Source organism: Camelus dromedarius, chromosome 20 (genome assembly GCF_036321535.1).
Source record: "Camelus dromedarius isolate mCamDro1 chromosome 20, mCamDro1.pat, whole genome shotgun sequence".
NCBI classification, from domain to species: Eukaryota; Metazoa; Chordata; class Mammalia; order Artiodactyla; family Camelidae; genus Camelus; species Camelus dromedarius.
In genome coordinates, this window is record NC_087455.1 from 23,577,130 (window position 1) to 23,589,408 (window position 12,279).

At 36.7% G+C, this 12,279-nt stretch overlaps 2 protein-coding genes across 2 annotated transcripts in view; both read right to left on the reverse strand.

Moving 5' to 3' along the window:
* Positions 1 to 12,279, reverse strand: part of PKHD1L1 (PKHD1 like 1) — a 134,044-nt gene that overhangs the window by 96,822 nt on the left and 24,943 nt on the right. The window contains exons 12-18 of the mRNA XM_010985141.3: positions 10,386 to 10,475; positions 8,244 to 8,512; positions 6,893 to 6,984; positions 3,843 to 4,002; positions 3,429 to 3,564; positions 2,170 to 2,313; positions 446 to 603 (exon numbers count right to left, since the gene is read on the reverse strand). Of these exons, the coding sequence (XP_010983443.3) occupies positions 446 to 603; positions 2,170 to 2,313; positions 3,429 to 3,564; positions 3,843 to 4,002; positions 6,893 to 6,984; positions 8,244 to 8,512; positions 10,386 to 10,475 (1,049 nt within the window). The remainder of the gene's footprint in view (positions 1 to 445; positions 604 to 2,169; positions 2,314 to 3,428; positions 3,565 to 3,842; positions 4,003 to 6,892; positions 6,985 to 8,243; positions 8,513 to 10,385; positions 10,476 to 12,279) is intronic.
* Positions 2,966 to 3,327, reverse strand: LOC116148913 (ATP synthase membrane subunit K, mitochondrial-like). The gene has a single exon (XM_064476660.1). The coding sequence runs from the start codon at positions 3,253 to 3,255 to the stop codon at positions 3,079 to 3,081; it is 177 nt and encodes a 58-aa protein (XP_064332730.1). The 5' UTR covers positions 3,256 to 3,327; the 3' UTR covers positions 2,966 to 3,078.

The following is a 12,279-nucleotide window of genomic DNA, read 5'->3' on the forward strand; positions in this document are numbered from 1 at the left end:
AAAATAATAATTCTGGATTATATAGGAATAGGTACACATTCATGAGGTCTCCTATAATTTCCACAACTACTTCCCTGGCAAAGCACAGATACAACTGATGTTTAAAATTAAGAACCTGAAATAGTGTATGATCTTTAGTCATTAAACAAATATTAACTCAAACTCCTTGTACAGGTAGTTGTCAGAAAAGCAGTAGCTCACAGGCAAACATTCTTTATGAACAGCTGCCCCGTATGCAGATACCCTGGATCCTGTTGGCACAGGTCTAAGAACTCCCCTTCCATTCCTTCTGTCATTGTGACATTTCCTTCCTTCTGTGCTCACTATAGGTTGGCTCCAACCCACCATGCCAAGTAGGACATGTATTACTTCTCCTTAGAATGTGTTTTGATAGAACAGTGATACTTAAGTGGCTTTCTATTTAAAAAATTAACATAGAGCATACTTCAGCTTCTGATGACTGTGGGGTAAGAGGCTTAGAAGTGATCCCATCCCAGTTGAGTGTGAATGTGTCCAAACTGGGTTTTCCTTTGATTTGTTCTGTTATATCCAGTGTGACATTGTTCCTTTCAAATACTTCATAACTGAGTAGATCAAAGTCTCCTACAATGAAGTACCAAACAGAATTCAAAGAAGTAAATTAATAAAATACCAATACAACCACAACATCTAAACTCAGATTTAACAAAACTGGTTCTATTGGAGTTGCAGTATCACAAAGAAAATGATGAATGGGGAAGATGCAGATCCTTGAATCTGAGATTTAGCCATCGCAGAAATAGCAAATGAAGAGTTATACATTTAAAGTTCTTTTTCTGTGGCTTAAAAGGAAGTATCGAAAGATAAGCAGAAGATGGTACTGGGATCATGAGGAAAAAGATCAATGGGCAAAAGAATATTCCAAAAATTCTTTTAGTTTTGCTCCAGTGCCATCATCTTAGTAAAGGGCTAGGCTGGAATTGCTATTTTCTGTAGTCATGAATAGAGTACAAAAATGAATTCCAGGAAACAGCCCCATGCCTGTGAGGCTTGTTTACACACTCCCACTTTGCAAGAAATAAGGCCTTGTCCCCAGCTGTCTCTCTTCTTTGGAAGGATGCTTTACCAGTGGAATCCCATTGACTTTCTCTGTTGGGTAAAGTCCTAGAATTTGCCCAGTTATGATTTTGGTACCATATTTCTTAAGGTCTCTGGTGAAGCCTTAAAATTTCCCTCTGATCTAAAAATATGTTTCTGGAAGAACAAGGATAACCGTACCTTCACTCACATGGTATTGTCACAATCTAACCTTTGGGAAATGTTCAGAACTTCAATTCATGTTAAACAAATTCTTCACTCTCCACTCAACAATCAAATTAACAATCTCATAATGTGAGACATAAACAATGAAGTAACATTTTACTTATATGAATTGGAAAATAGTGATTGCCACAGGAATCAAATACACATATACTCAGGGACCTGTTTCATGAACTAGATACCCCAAATACCCAAATTGGTTGCTAAATTTGGCCATAAGACTTGAAAATGTAATAGGAAGTTAATAGCTATTACTTGAAAAGGGTAGAGAGGTCAAGTAATTTTGGAAAATGCTGCATTAAACACAGGTGCACTGATTTTGTTTTTTTTGTTTTTGTTTTTGTTATCATTTCTATTGTTATATTTGGTTTGTCCTTTTCTCATTACAGGACTCCTAAGGGATTTTAATATTCTAATGAGCTCTGTCAGTCTTCAAGGAGAAGCTGAGGTATGCAGTGTTTCCCACGTGGATTTGACCCCAGAATCTTTTCATCAGGCAAGATTTGGCCAGACTTACGCGTGAGAAATACTGATTTACTTAAATTTCATTCCAAAATTAATATCTTCACTAATTTGTGCTAAATATGAAGGAGGCTATTATACTGATAGCGTGTTTGTAGTACATAGAGTACATTTCTCATGCACTGGAGCTGTACACTCCATGAAGTACAACTAAAATTTAAGTCACAATAGAAAAAATTATTAACTATTTAATTTCTGTTTCCCCTAAAGCTGATCAAGGGTATGAATCCACTTCCTTTTCTCTGTCATTTTGTGGAGCTTTTACCTTTTTCAGCAGAGTTGACAGGACACAAATGTGTTTCCTAGGAAAAAACTTTACAGAATTGCAAAAATGAAACACATGCTTACCTCTAGTTGATATAAAGGTTACCATATAAACATAGCTTTGGGGGTTTTGTGTTCTTATTACTTGAACTGCATCCGGTTTTATAGACCAGAGGTCATTTAAGGCTGATTGCAGTATGAAGTCAGAAGCATCAGCAGGTAGCCAGACTTTTGGATGCATTAAAAAAAAAATTAAAATCAAATAATTAATAAAAAAAGAGGTGAAATCTCGGCACTACCACAGCCAGCACAGATGTCTTATATTTGAATTTTTAAGCACCTACTGTCTATACCATGTAAGTTATAATTAATAAAATTATGTTCTGAAATTGATTCGAGTTCAGTAATATTGACCACTCAATTGGATTATGACCTGCTGAGGACAGGGCTCATATTTTATTGTTTTAACATTCCCATAGTAACAGCATTGTATTTGACAAGCAGCAAGCACTCATCAATATTTACTTATTGAAACAACAGAAATAGCATAAATTATTTTTTCAGGATTTATTATAAAATATAGAACTGCAATGTCTTTATTAACAGCTAAATTAGTGTCTCATAGGCTGATCACTTAACTTGAGGAACTGAAAGAAGCGTTTACCTCTCTGTAATGATGCATTTAATTCCTATTAACTTAAGCCTGTGAGTCAGATATGTAAATTCCTTATGAGTGTTTAGATATGCATGTATCACAATCCTCAGAGAAGAAAATGATAGTGTACAGCCAAAGGTTGTTTCCATTGATGTCACTTTCTATCCCAGTCTGAAGGTTTTTTTCATAATATATTTTTTTTTTGCTTCTCTCTCTAGCATACTATTTTTTTTTTCCAGGTTCATAATTTATTGTACAAATTGAGTATCACATGATGAGCTGACATTAGCTTCTTCAGGCATGGGAACTTAACAGATGAGGTACAGTTTAGAATCCATTTATGTTGCTTTCACAGCTGGAGTTGTTTTAGACCTTAACTTGAAGTCTAAGACTAACAAAGCAATGCTTCCATACGTGGCCAGAACACAATTCATTCTCCCTGTGAGAGTGTAAGAGTTGAAATATTTTTTGATGCCAGTGAAACGGAACTGGGCATCAGTTTCTGGACCTGCCATGATTTCAGTCTTCCAAAAGACACCAACTCTGCAGCCTGTGTCCTTCAGTGTACCTCTAGCATATTATTAAAATTATATTTTCCAGACAGTAAAATTTGACTACAGCAAATTTTTTTTATAATTTTGAATACACATGAAGAAGAATAAAATCTCCCTTATTATTTACAACTTACCAGTTTTTTCCATGTTATAGATTAGTCTATATTGGTAAAGTGAACATGAATTAGCTCCCACACATGGGCTGGTTACCGTGATCTTCTGCACTTCATTAGTTGCATTAGTTGTTCCCCAGTTTTCCAATGTTATAACCTATTTCCCAGTTTTAAAAAGCATATATTTACCGTATGGAAAAATGCATTTTAAAAGCATCACCTATTCAATGCCTCTATATTGCCATATTGCCCTAGAATACTTTAAAGTGTTTGTCATCAAATAATAGTCTCTTGATTTGTAATTACAGATATTCCAAGCCACAGTTTAATAATTTTCTACGACTGTTTTTCCCCAAAACAGTATCTTACCTAGTAACAGAGCTCCTGTCTTTGACCTTTTACTTTCTATAAAGTGGATCTATAATCATAGCCAACCTGTACTTCCTGGACAATTGTCGACTGGGATTTGATCACTTGTTCTTCATTTACAGCATCTTCTGTTTGTTGCTCAGTATAGACATTTCTATACTGGTACAGTCCAACGTCCACAAAAGCACTTAGTCTATACTCCTGCAGCAAGATTTCAATGTAATATCTGGAAAATAGAGCAACTAAAGAATGTGACTTTTTTCTCCAGAGCACTTGTGATGAATTTTTCTTTCAATGAATAAAATCTCAACACTATATAAAACACCTGCCTGTTGAATGACTTCTATTGTAGTATCCCTGATTTTAACTATTAAAATATACAAAATTTCCTAGCAGTTTGCTAAAAGAAAATGAATTAAGATATCTGCATTAGAGATAGAGAGTTGTTCCCATTCGTGATGAACTCACTCAGTTCTGTCAATAAATACTGAAAAAGATACCATCCTCTATCCTTAAAGAGATTAAAACAAAATTACATGGTAGGTTATAACACAAACTCCCTGGCATAAAACACAGGAGACATGCAGAGGTTACTGATTTAGACATAAATATTTTGTATCTGAGTGGTTGTATGTGTCAGAAATGAAAGTTCCATCCTTAAATATTGTCTCCACTTGTAACTTGGGAAATAAAACATTGCTTCAGGAAACTCTTACTGATTAGACTGATGATGACAGATCTCCAACAAGCTGTATGGGATCCACAGCTTCTATTTGGAATTCTTGATTCTGAAGATTCTTGATTCTGCCCACCATCCAACTGCCTATCCAGGATAAGGTGTTCACTAACCAGCTATTACAAATGAGTGCAAAACTACTGCTTCCCTTTCTAAATCTCCATCAATGTTACCACTGCTCCCATCTTTGGAGAGGCCAGCTGGGAGTTCCTCTATATTGCCTTGCATCATTCAACAGATACTGCTGTATATGGAGAATAAGTATCCACAGTTCAGGGAAGGCTGTGAATGATGGGTATTTATTACCTCCCACCTGGCAAGGAGGATGGGGCTCTGGGTTGTTCGCCTCACATAACTGATGTTAGAGGATTACATTAGGCTTTTGGTTGCCCTAAGAACCTGTTAGCCAGCTCTGCCAAATCAAGATGGGAAATACTAATTAAGGAGAAGGACTTGAGGAAGAACCAATAAATTCTGTATTCTGACTGGCAGCTTAAAAATATTTATTAAACACTAAACTGAGCACTTTACAGGCATTACCATATTTACTCTTCACAAAATCCCATAAAATACATTTCTTATTCTCTTTAATTCATATGAATAACAGAGACTAAGAGCATTTTAAAGATTGAAAGATTATTTAAAAACTAGTAACTGAAGCAGGATTCAAAGTACAAAAGAGGGTGACCAAAGAGACATGCACTTATAGATGGGGCTGTATTATCTGAGTAGAATGAATTGGCAAAATGAGCTACCTTTGGAAAGGCCCCAGGGACCACTGTGCAATAAACCAGCTAGAGTGGCCTCAATTTTAGAGCTCACAGCCATCACTGTATGCACCGGTGTGCAAATTCCACGCTAGTTTGCAGAAGCACAGACACCAGGCAGCTGATGTATTATGAATCACTTTCATGCAAGCTCTGTGCTCTTGCCAAGCGGGTAAACTAAACTCATTTTCCAAGGTCAAGGCAAAGTCTGAAGGTGTATTGACATTTAATAGCAGTAGGGATTAACGAGGTACCCCACTTACCCTGAACTGGCACAGTGATCTTGGCTAAAAGAGAAAATGCTCATGTATGTAAAGAAGTGATAGCAGAGGAAGGAGGAGAAAATGGAATGCTTTCCTCACACTGTTATTCCTATGGCTTCAGTGAGAACACTGTGTGATTTTTCTCAGGTACTCCTGATATGAACTCTGTCTGTCCAACTCCATCAGATCTCCAGTGTGCTGCCTATGAGCACAGTCTAATCATTATCTGAAGGGTGATGTGGTAGAATGGGAAACAAACAAACAAACAAACAAGAAACTTCTCCCACCAAGAAGTGAAGTCCATTTCTTCACCTGATGAATCTAGGTTTGGCCATTTGCTTTGGCCAACGGGATATTAGCAAATGTGACACAAATAGAGTCTTAAAGAGTACATGTGCATTATGAATTGCCTTTTTTGCCTCACGGACATTGTGACAAGCCTGGGCTAGCCTCCTTAAAGATGAGAGACCATGTGGAGTAAGACATTCCAGGTATCTAAGTCCCCACCATGCCAACTGATGAGGCTCCAGATATGTGAATGAGGCCATCCGAGACCATCAATAACCAACTAAGCTAGTCAAACTGGTTGGTATCAAAATAACTACCCAGCCAATTACAAAACTGGGTTGCTTTAGCTACTAAATTTGGGGGACTTGTTTCTTATGCAGCAAAACCTAACAGATGCAAATGGTAAATGGAAGATGGTTTCAATAAATCTTTTGAGGTTCTCCATATAACTTAGCTGTTTTGCACATATTGTGCCTTTTACTCCTCATTTTCTTAGGGTCCTGAATGGCTTTTTGAATTGGATTCAAATGGATTATTAGCCATTGAATGATACCCTCATTTTCTCCCTGGAATTAATCTTTCAGCACTAAATATACTCTGTAAGGGCAGGGAGTCTATCATAATATCCTTTGTATTAAGTTTCCAGTACCTGGCCCAGGGTCTGGAATAAATCAGTGAATATTAAATATATTAAGTGTGGCACCAATCCATGCAGTTTTGTGATTTTTCTCTAGCAACAGAGAAAAATAGGAGCAGAGAAATTATATGGCTTGATTAACTGGAAGGTCCTAGTAAGAAACTAAAGCAGGATTAAGTAAATTTCCCCAAATTCTAATTTCTGTAACAAGAATAATTTAGATTTCAAATATCTGGTTAGCTGAATGACAGTATTCTTGAAAATACAGAAATAAAACTTGACAAAATTATAGAGAATGACTAATTATAAATTAAACCAATAAACTAGTGTCACTTCTACCAACAAAACAAATAAAATATTTTTAGATACAAACTTATAGTTTTTAAATACTACACAAGAACTTAAAGAAAAGAAAAAAATCTTACTCTTTTCCTTTCTGAAGATGAATGTCATCTGATCTTTGTGTTGGACTGGAAAAATAACTGTTGGCATTGGAAGAATGATACGCAATCCTCATCTTATCCCAAAAAGACAGGGGAGGGAGGAGAGAATGTATTAATAAAACTTTTCAGTATTTATTTATCATTTATTATTTCTGACAGTCATGGAAATTTTATGAATAGAAAAATGTGAAAATACTTCAGGTTTCTAAGGTCTGTCATCCATGATGAAATGGAATTTTAAAAACTTATCAAAGCTCAGTTCATTTCTTTTGCCCTTAACTAACATCAACCCCATTGTTCCATGAATACACACAGACCATTAAAACTGCAATGGGAAATTGAAAGACCCATAATGGGAGGAAGATTGTTATTGTTAAATAAAGTATTCTTTTGCTCTACGGAGAACTTCGAGGGACTTAATCCAAGTGAGATTATTAAAGGAAGGTCTGAAAGTTGCCAAGGATCACCAAATGGGTCTGCATACTAGAAAGAGAAGACTTTGGGCTTCTCATACCATCTTTAAAGGAAACTTGCTGAAAAGCTACAGTAAAATTGGAATTCATGTTTCAAAGGCAAGAATTTAAACTTGTCCATCCATTTGGGAGACAATCTTGCCATATATAGAATGAGTCATAAAATATTCTTCTTATTTGATCTATTAGTTTCACATTTGTGAGACTGTCCTAAAGAAATAACATAAAATACAGAATAATTTGATGAACACAAGTGTTCAACAGAGTATTATTTATGGTTATAAAAAATCAGAATTTAAGAACTTATCAGTATGGGGAAAGTTACCTAAGTTCAGTAAACTCATGCAATAACATACTATTCAGTCATTAAAAATGGTGATATATAAATTATTTAATAATATGTGAAAAAACTAGTATGTGACCAAAAAATGACTATAAAATTGGATATATGATCCTATTTATGTAAAAACCAAGACACAGACAGAAGGAGATAATAGACTTTAATCTCATGACCAAGTAATAATGAAACAAATCTAATAGAATAGTGAAATATTTGTGTGCTTCTCCAAATTTCCTGTGATTATAATTCTTTCACAATAAAAATAATCTTCAATTTTAAAGGAAGTGTATGTTTTTTTCTTTGCTAGAGAAAAATTAGGTATGCGGAAGCATTTTCTTTTAGGCCATGGGTTTTCTATAATGACTTTATGGTTCATATCACATGTGTTGAAATAGCCAAGAACCCATCACATAAATTCTTTGATATATCTTTGGTTTTGGTGTCGAATAAATGGGATATATATATATAAGGTCACCGTATTGTTTCTATAATATCAAGTGGTATTCTGTGACTTCCCTACCTTGTCTTCTGGAAGTCCAGTCTGGCTGAAATAAATAGCATAACGGTCATCACCTTTGATGTAGAATCTATAAACATCAGAATCCGGAGCCACCAAAAACCCACTGAAGCGTGCAACGAATGTGTCTTGTTCCATGGGCCAAACATAGGACGCTGAATCTACCCAACTGGCACCCAGGTACCCTGGAGTCTTTTCATTGTATTCGAGTATCTCTTCAAGATGGACTGGCCGGCTGTTATTCCATACCTCAAGCTTTAGGCCTCTCCCACCTGAACATAACAAAATAAAAGAAGACTTTCATCAGAATTTTGATGCTGTACCTCGAAGTCTTCTACTTGGGTGGCAATTATGGATGTTCTACTCCTACTCACATTTTTAGAGCACGTGTGGGAACAAAACAGTTACACCCACCCCTGCGTATATCTGTACCCAGAGGATAGAGTGCTATTAAGACATATCTGTACCTCAGATTCTACATATATCAAATGAGAGCAATATTAGGATTTGCATGGCTGCTGTGGGGGTTGGATGTCATATATACGTAAAATACCTGGTACTTAGTGAGTGCTTTATGTAAGATAATAATAATATAATAATTATTACTTTTGATATGACTGCTGTTGCTTTATATAGTCAAGACTCAAAACTTTAAGATTCAAACCATTTGATTACAAAAACTTCACCTTGATCATCCTCTCTAATAAAAGTTACTCAATTAATGGCTTATAATTAATCAAAGGACAGACACTGTTGGCCTTAAGATTTCTGTCAGTATTTGTTTTTCCTTTTCTTTTTCCCAACATACTTCTGCTGTAGGATGTCACCTCCTTCTTGGAAAGGATCAGACACAGAACATCCTCATTAAAGTGAACCTACACTTGCCAGTATAATGCTTTTCCTAATCATAAGGGAGCATCTCACTTTTTAATTTTTCTTTCTTAACATAGAATCACAATCTGGATCAGGCCTTCCTCCAGCAGCCTTAAGCTTGTCGGGGGTGTTTGGACCTGGAAAATAATGGCTACTCCTCTTGCCCTAAGTTCATTTAGAGAAAAGCTTAAGTACTTCAACCTTTTACAGCAGCCGTGTTCTCTGGTATCCACAATTTTCTTTAACATTATCAGTGATAAATATTGAAATTCTCCTCCTAAACTGGTTATTTAAAAAAAAATCATTCAAAACAAGGAAATTTAGGAGGTTAATAAGCTGAATTTATTCGACTTCAAATACCAGCCAATGAGACAATTATAAGCTGATTTCACTGGGTGCACAAGATGAGATACAGAGTCCACTTGCACATGTGCACAGGAGCCCAGGGGTATAGCTGCAGATATCAAGGCTCCAGTCCACTTTCACTGGCCACAGGTGACAGAATTTTGAGTTCCACTTCCCTCCATCCCTGTTATCACTTCTAAATCATTCTAGACAAGGATTTAACCTCTGCCATTTATGTTTCAAGCAGGAAAAAAGCATTTGAGAACTCTCCATGTAGCTTGTACCAACGTTTAGTAATAATCATTTGATTTGAAATGAAGGCACCCACCTAACCTATCAACAGAAACATGCTGTTTTCACAAGGTGTCTGAGGAACTTAGGCCAGGTTTACCTCCACTGCTGCAGCCTTGAGGCAGCTTTTTCAATAGAAGTATTTCCTAGTCCAGAAAGTATAAAGAAAAAAGCTAGGAAGAAATGTAGTATGTCTCACTACAAACTCTAAAAAGTTCAAATAATATTTCTGTTACTATTGTTACCAGCTGAGTGTTCACATCCCTCAGAACTCAGATGTTGAAACCTAATGCCCAGTGTGATGGTGTTAGGAGGTGGGGCCTCTGGGAAGCATTGAGGCCATGAACAGCCCATGAACAGGATTAGTGCTTTTATGAAAGAGACCCCACAGAGCCCCCCGGCCCTGGAAAGGCCTCATCTAGAAGAAAGCAGGCCTCACGAGACACCCAGTCTGCCAGTGCCAAGGCCGTTGACTCCTGCCTTCAGAGCTGTGTGAGATCAAGGTTGCTTACAAGCTCCTCAGTCCATGGCATTCTGTCATAGGAGCCTGAACGGACTAAGACACTAAAGATACCTGTCAATAAAATTTTCCCTGTGCAAATATAGAAACGGTCCTTCTCTCTTACGGCAACTTACCTGGATATACAGTTCTGGGAATATCAGGCTTAGGGGGCGTTCTGCAACATATGGTATTTTCTGTGACATTCAAAATATCACAGGGTTGACCTACAGAGAAGCAAGGGCAGAACTATTACTACAGAGCTTCAGAATGCAAATCACACCAGCTTATCTGGAAGTGCTTTTTTCAACCAAAACCAAGTTGCACAAGCAAGAGGCAAAGATGGGTCTTCATTTCCTTTACATGTTCTCCATTAACGCTTATCAATTGTTGTGCTTCCACAAGGCAACATTTTCCTGGCAAAATCTCACAAGTCTGAGTTAGAATATTTCATAATCTCTGAGAAAAAAAATTAAATATTTGATGAAACGATGTTATCGTAAAAAGATTTTACTTCTGGGTCCAAAGTGAAGCCTTGTATTTTGTTCCTAAGAGTAAAGTTTCTGAATAGATTTACGATGTTCAGAATTTACAAAGGTAGATGATCCCAGTCCTCTTAGGTGGTTTTGTCCAAGTTTTTCAGATGAAAGCAAAAGGGATAATAAACGGTAAATGGTATTTTCACAGGCAGATTGAAACCAAAACAAACAAGGGGCTAAATGAGAATGACAGTACTTATACACAAGCACAATTAGACCTGAGGAAGAGTCTACATTTTAGACCCCTGTGTGCCCCTCATGGTACCTCATGTAAGGTCAGCTCTCCTTCACTATTTACTGAAATGGAAATAACCCATGAATAATGAGGCAAGGGAGATGGAGGAAAGTGTATTTGCCAAGTTTTGTTTGGTGGTCTGGAAAATTTATACTTCAACACAACCTTTTACTACTTTGAATGCTTTGGGGATGCAAGATAATTGAACTGGAAAAAAGTACATTTGAACAGTATAATAAACCACTCAAACATATTTTGTTTGGAGTAAAGGGAAGATACCAAAAAATAATTATTTTCAAGAAATTATTGAAGATTCAAAAATCTCAAATCTGGCTGTCACATTAATGGCAATGAAATACAATAAAAATTAACATGTTATCTCTGTGTATCAGCTGTATCCTAATGCCAGATCATAAAACACATTCTATAAATTAAAAAAATTTCATGTCCATGCTTTCAATATTTAAAACAAAATATCTGATCAGGATAACATATTATATGAAATTTTAAAGACTTTTGGCCTAGATTTTAATATTTATGCAGGTGGCCAGCAAGGATTCATGGAGATAGAAGACACTGTACAAATGTTACACAAGGTTGCTTTCTATGAACTTCTTTTCTCAAAATCACATTATCACATTTTGGCTGAATCATAGGCAGATTCCTTAAAAGCAGAAAGCACCTGAGAATAGGGCTGTATCGGAAAAATTACATGCCAGGTGCAAGGGAAGGCATCCTGTCCATCAAGGTAGGTAAGGTCATAAGTAGGAAGATCTCCACTATGACGTTCATCCCCAGCCTCCCATTTGAGCTGCCCAGCTCCCTACCTCTGGTCAGATCTGCACCAGACATATGAAAATGGTGCATAACCAGAGAGTCAAGCCTTCTGTGCATTTGTGAACATATAACACATTAATTAATGCTCTTTCCAAGGCCAATATCATCAGTAATTACTGATGTCCAGACAAGGCACAGTATATGACAAGAGAATGAAGAGAGTATCCCTAAACACCACTTTAAATTTCCCCCAAATCAGCCAACCCACTGGGAAATAACAATAGTTCAAAAAGGACATTTAAGAGTCTATTAAACAGAGGGGGCATGCATCTCTGAGTGTGGCAAGGAATTTGTTGACGGCAGCCACGATGCTGCTATGCAGTGCCCTCTGTGATGACCTCAGAGCCCAAATCCTGGTCACGTAAGGCTGAAAGGATTGGTCCTCACTGGAAGATTGCAGTGGGAAAAGCATCAAGTCCC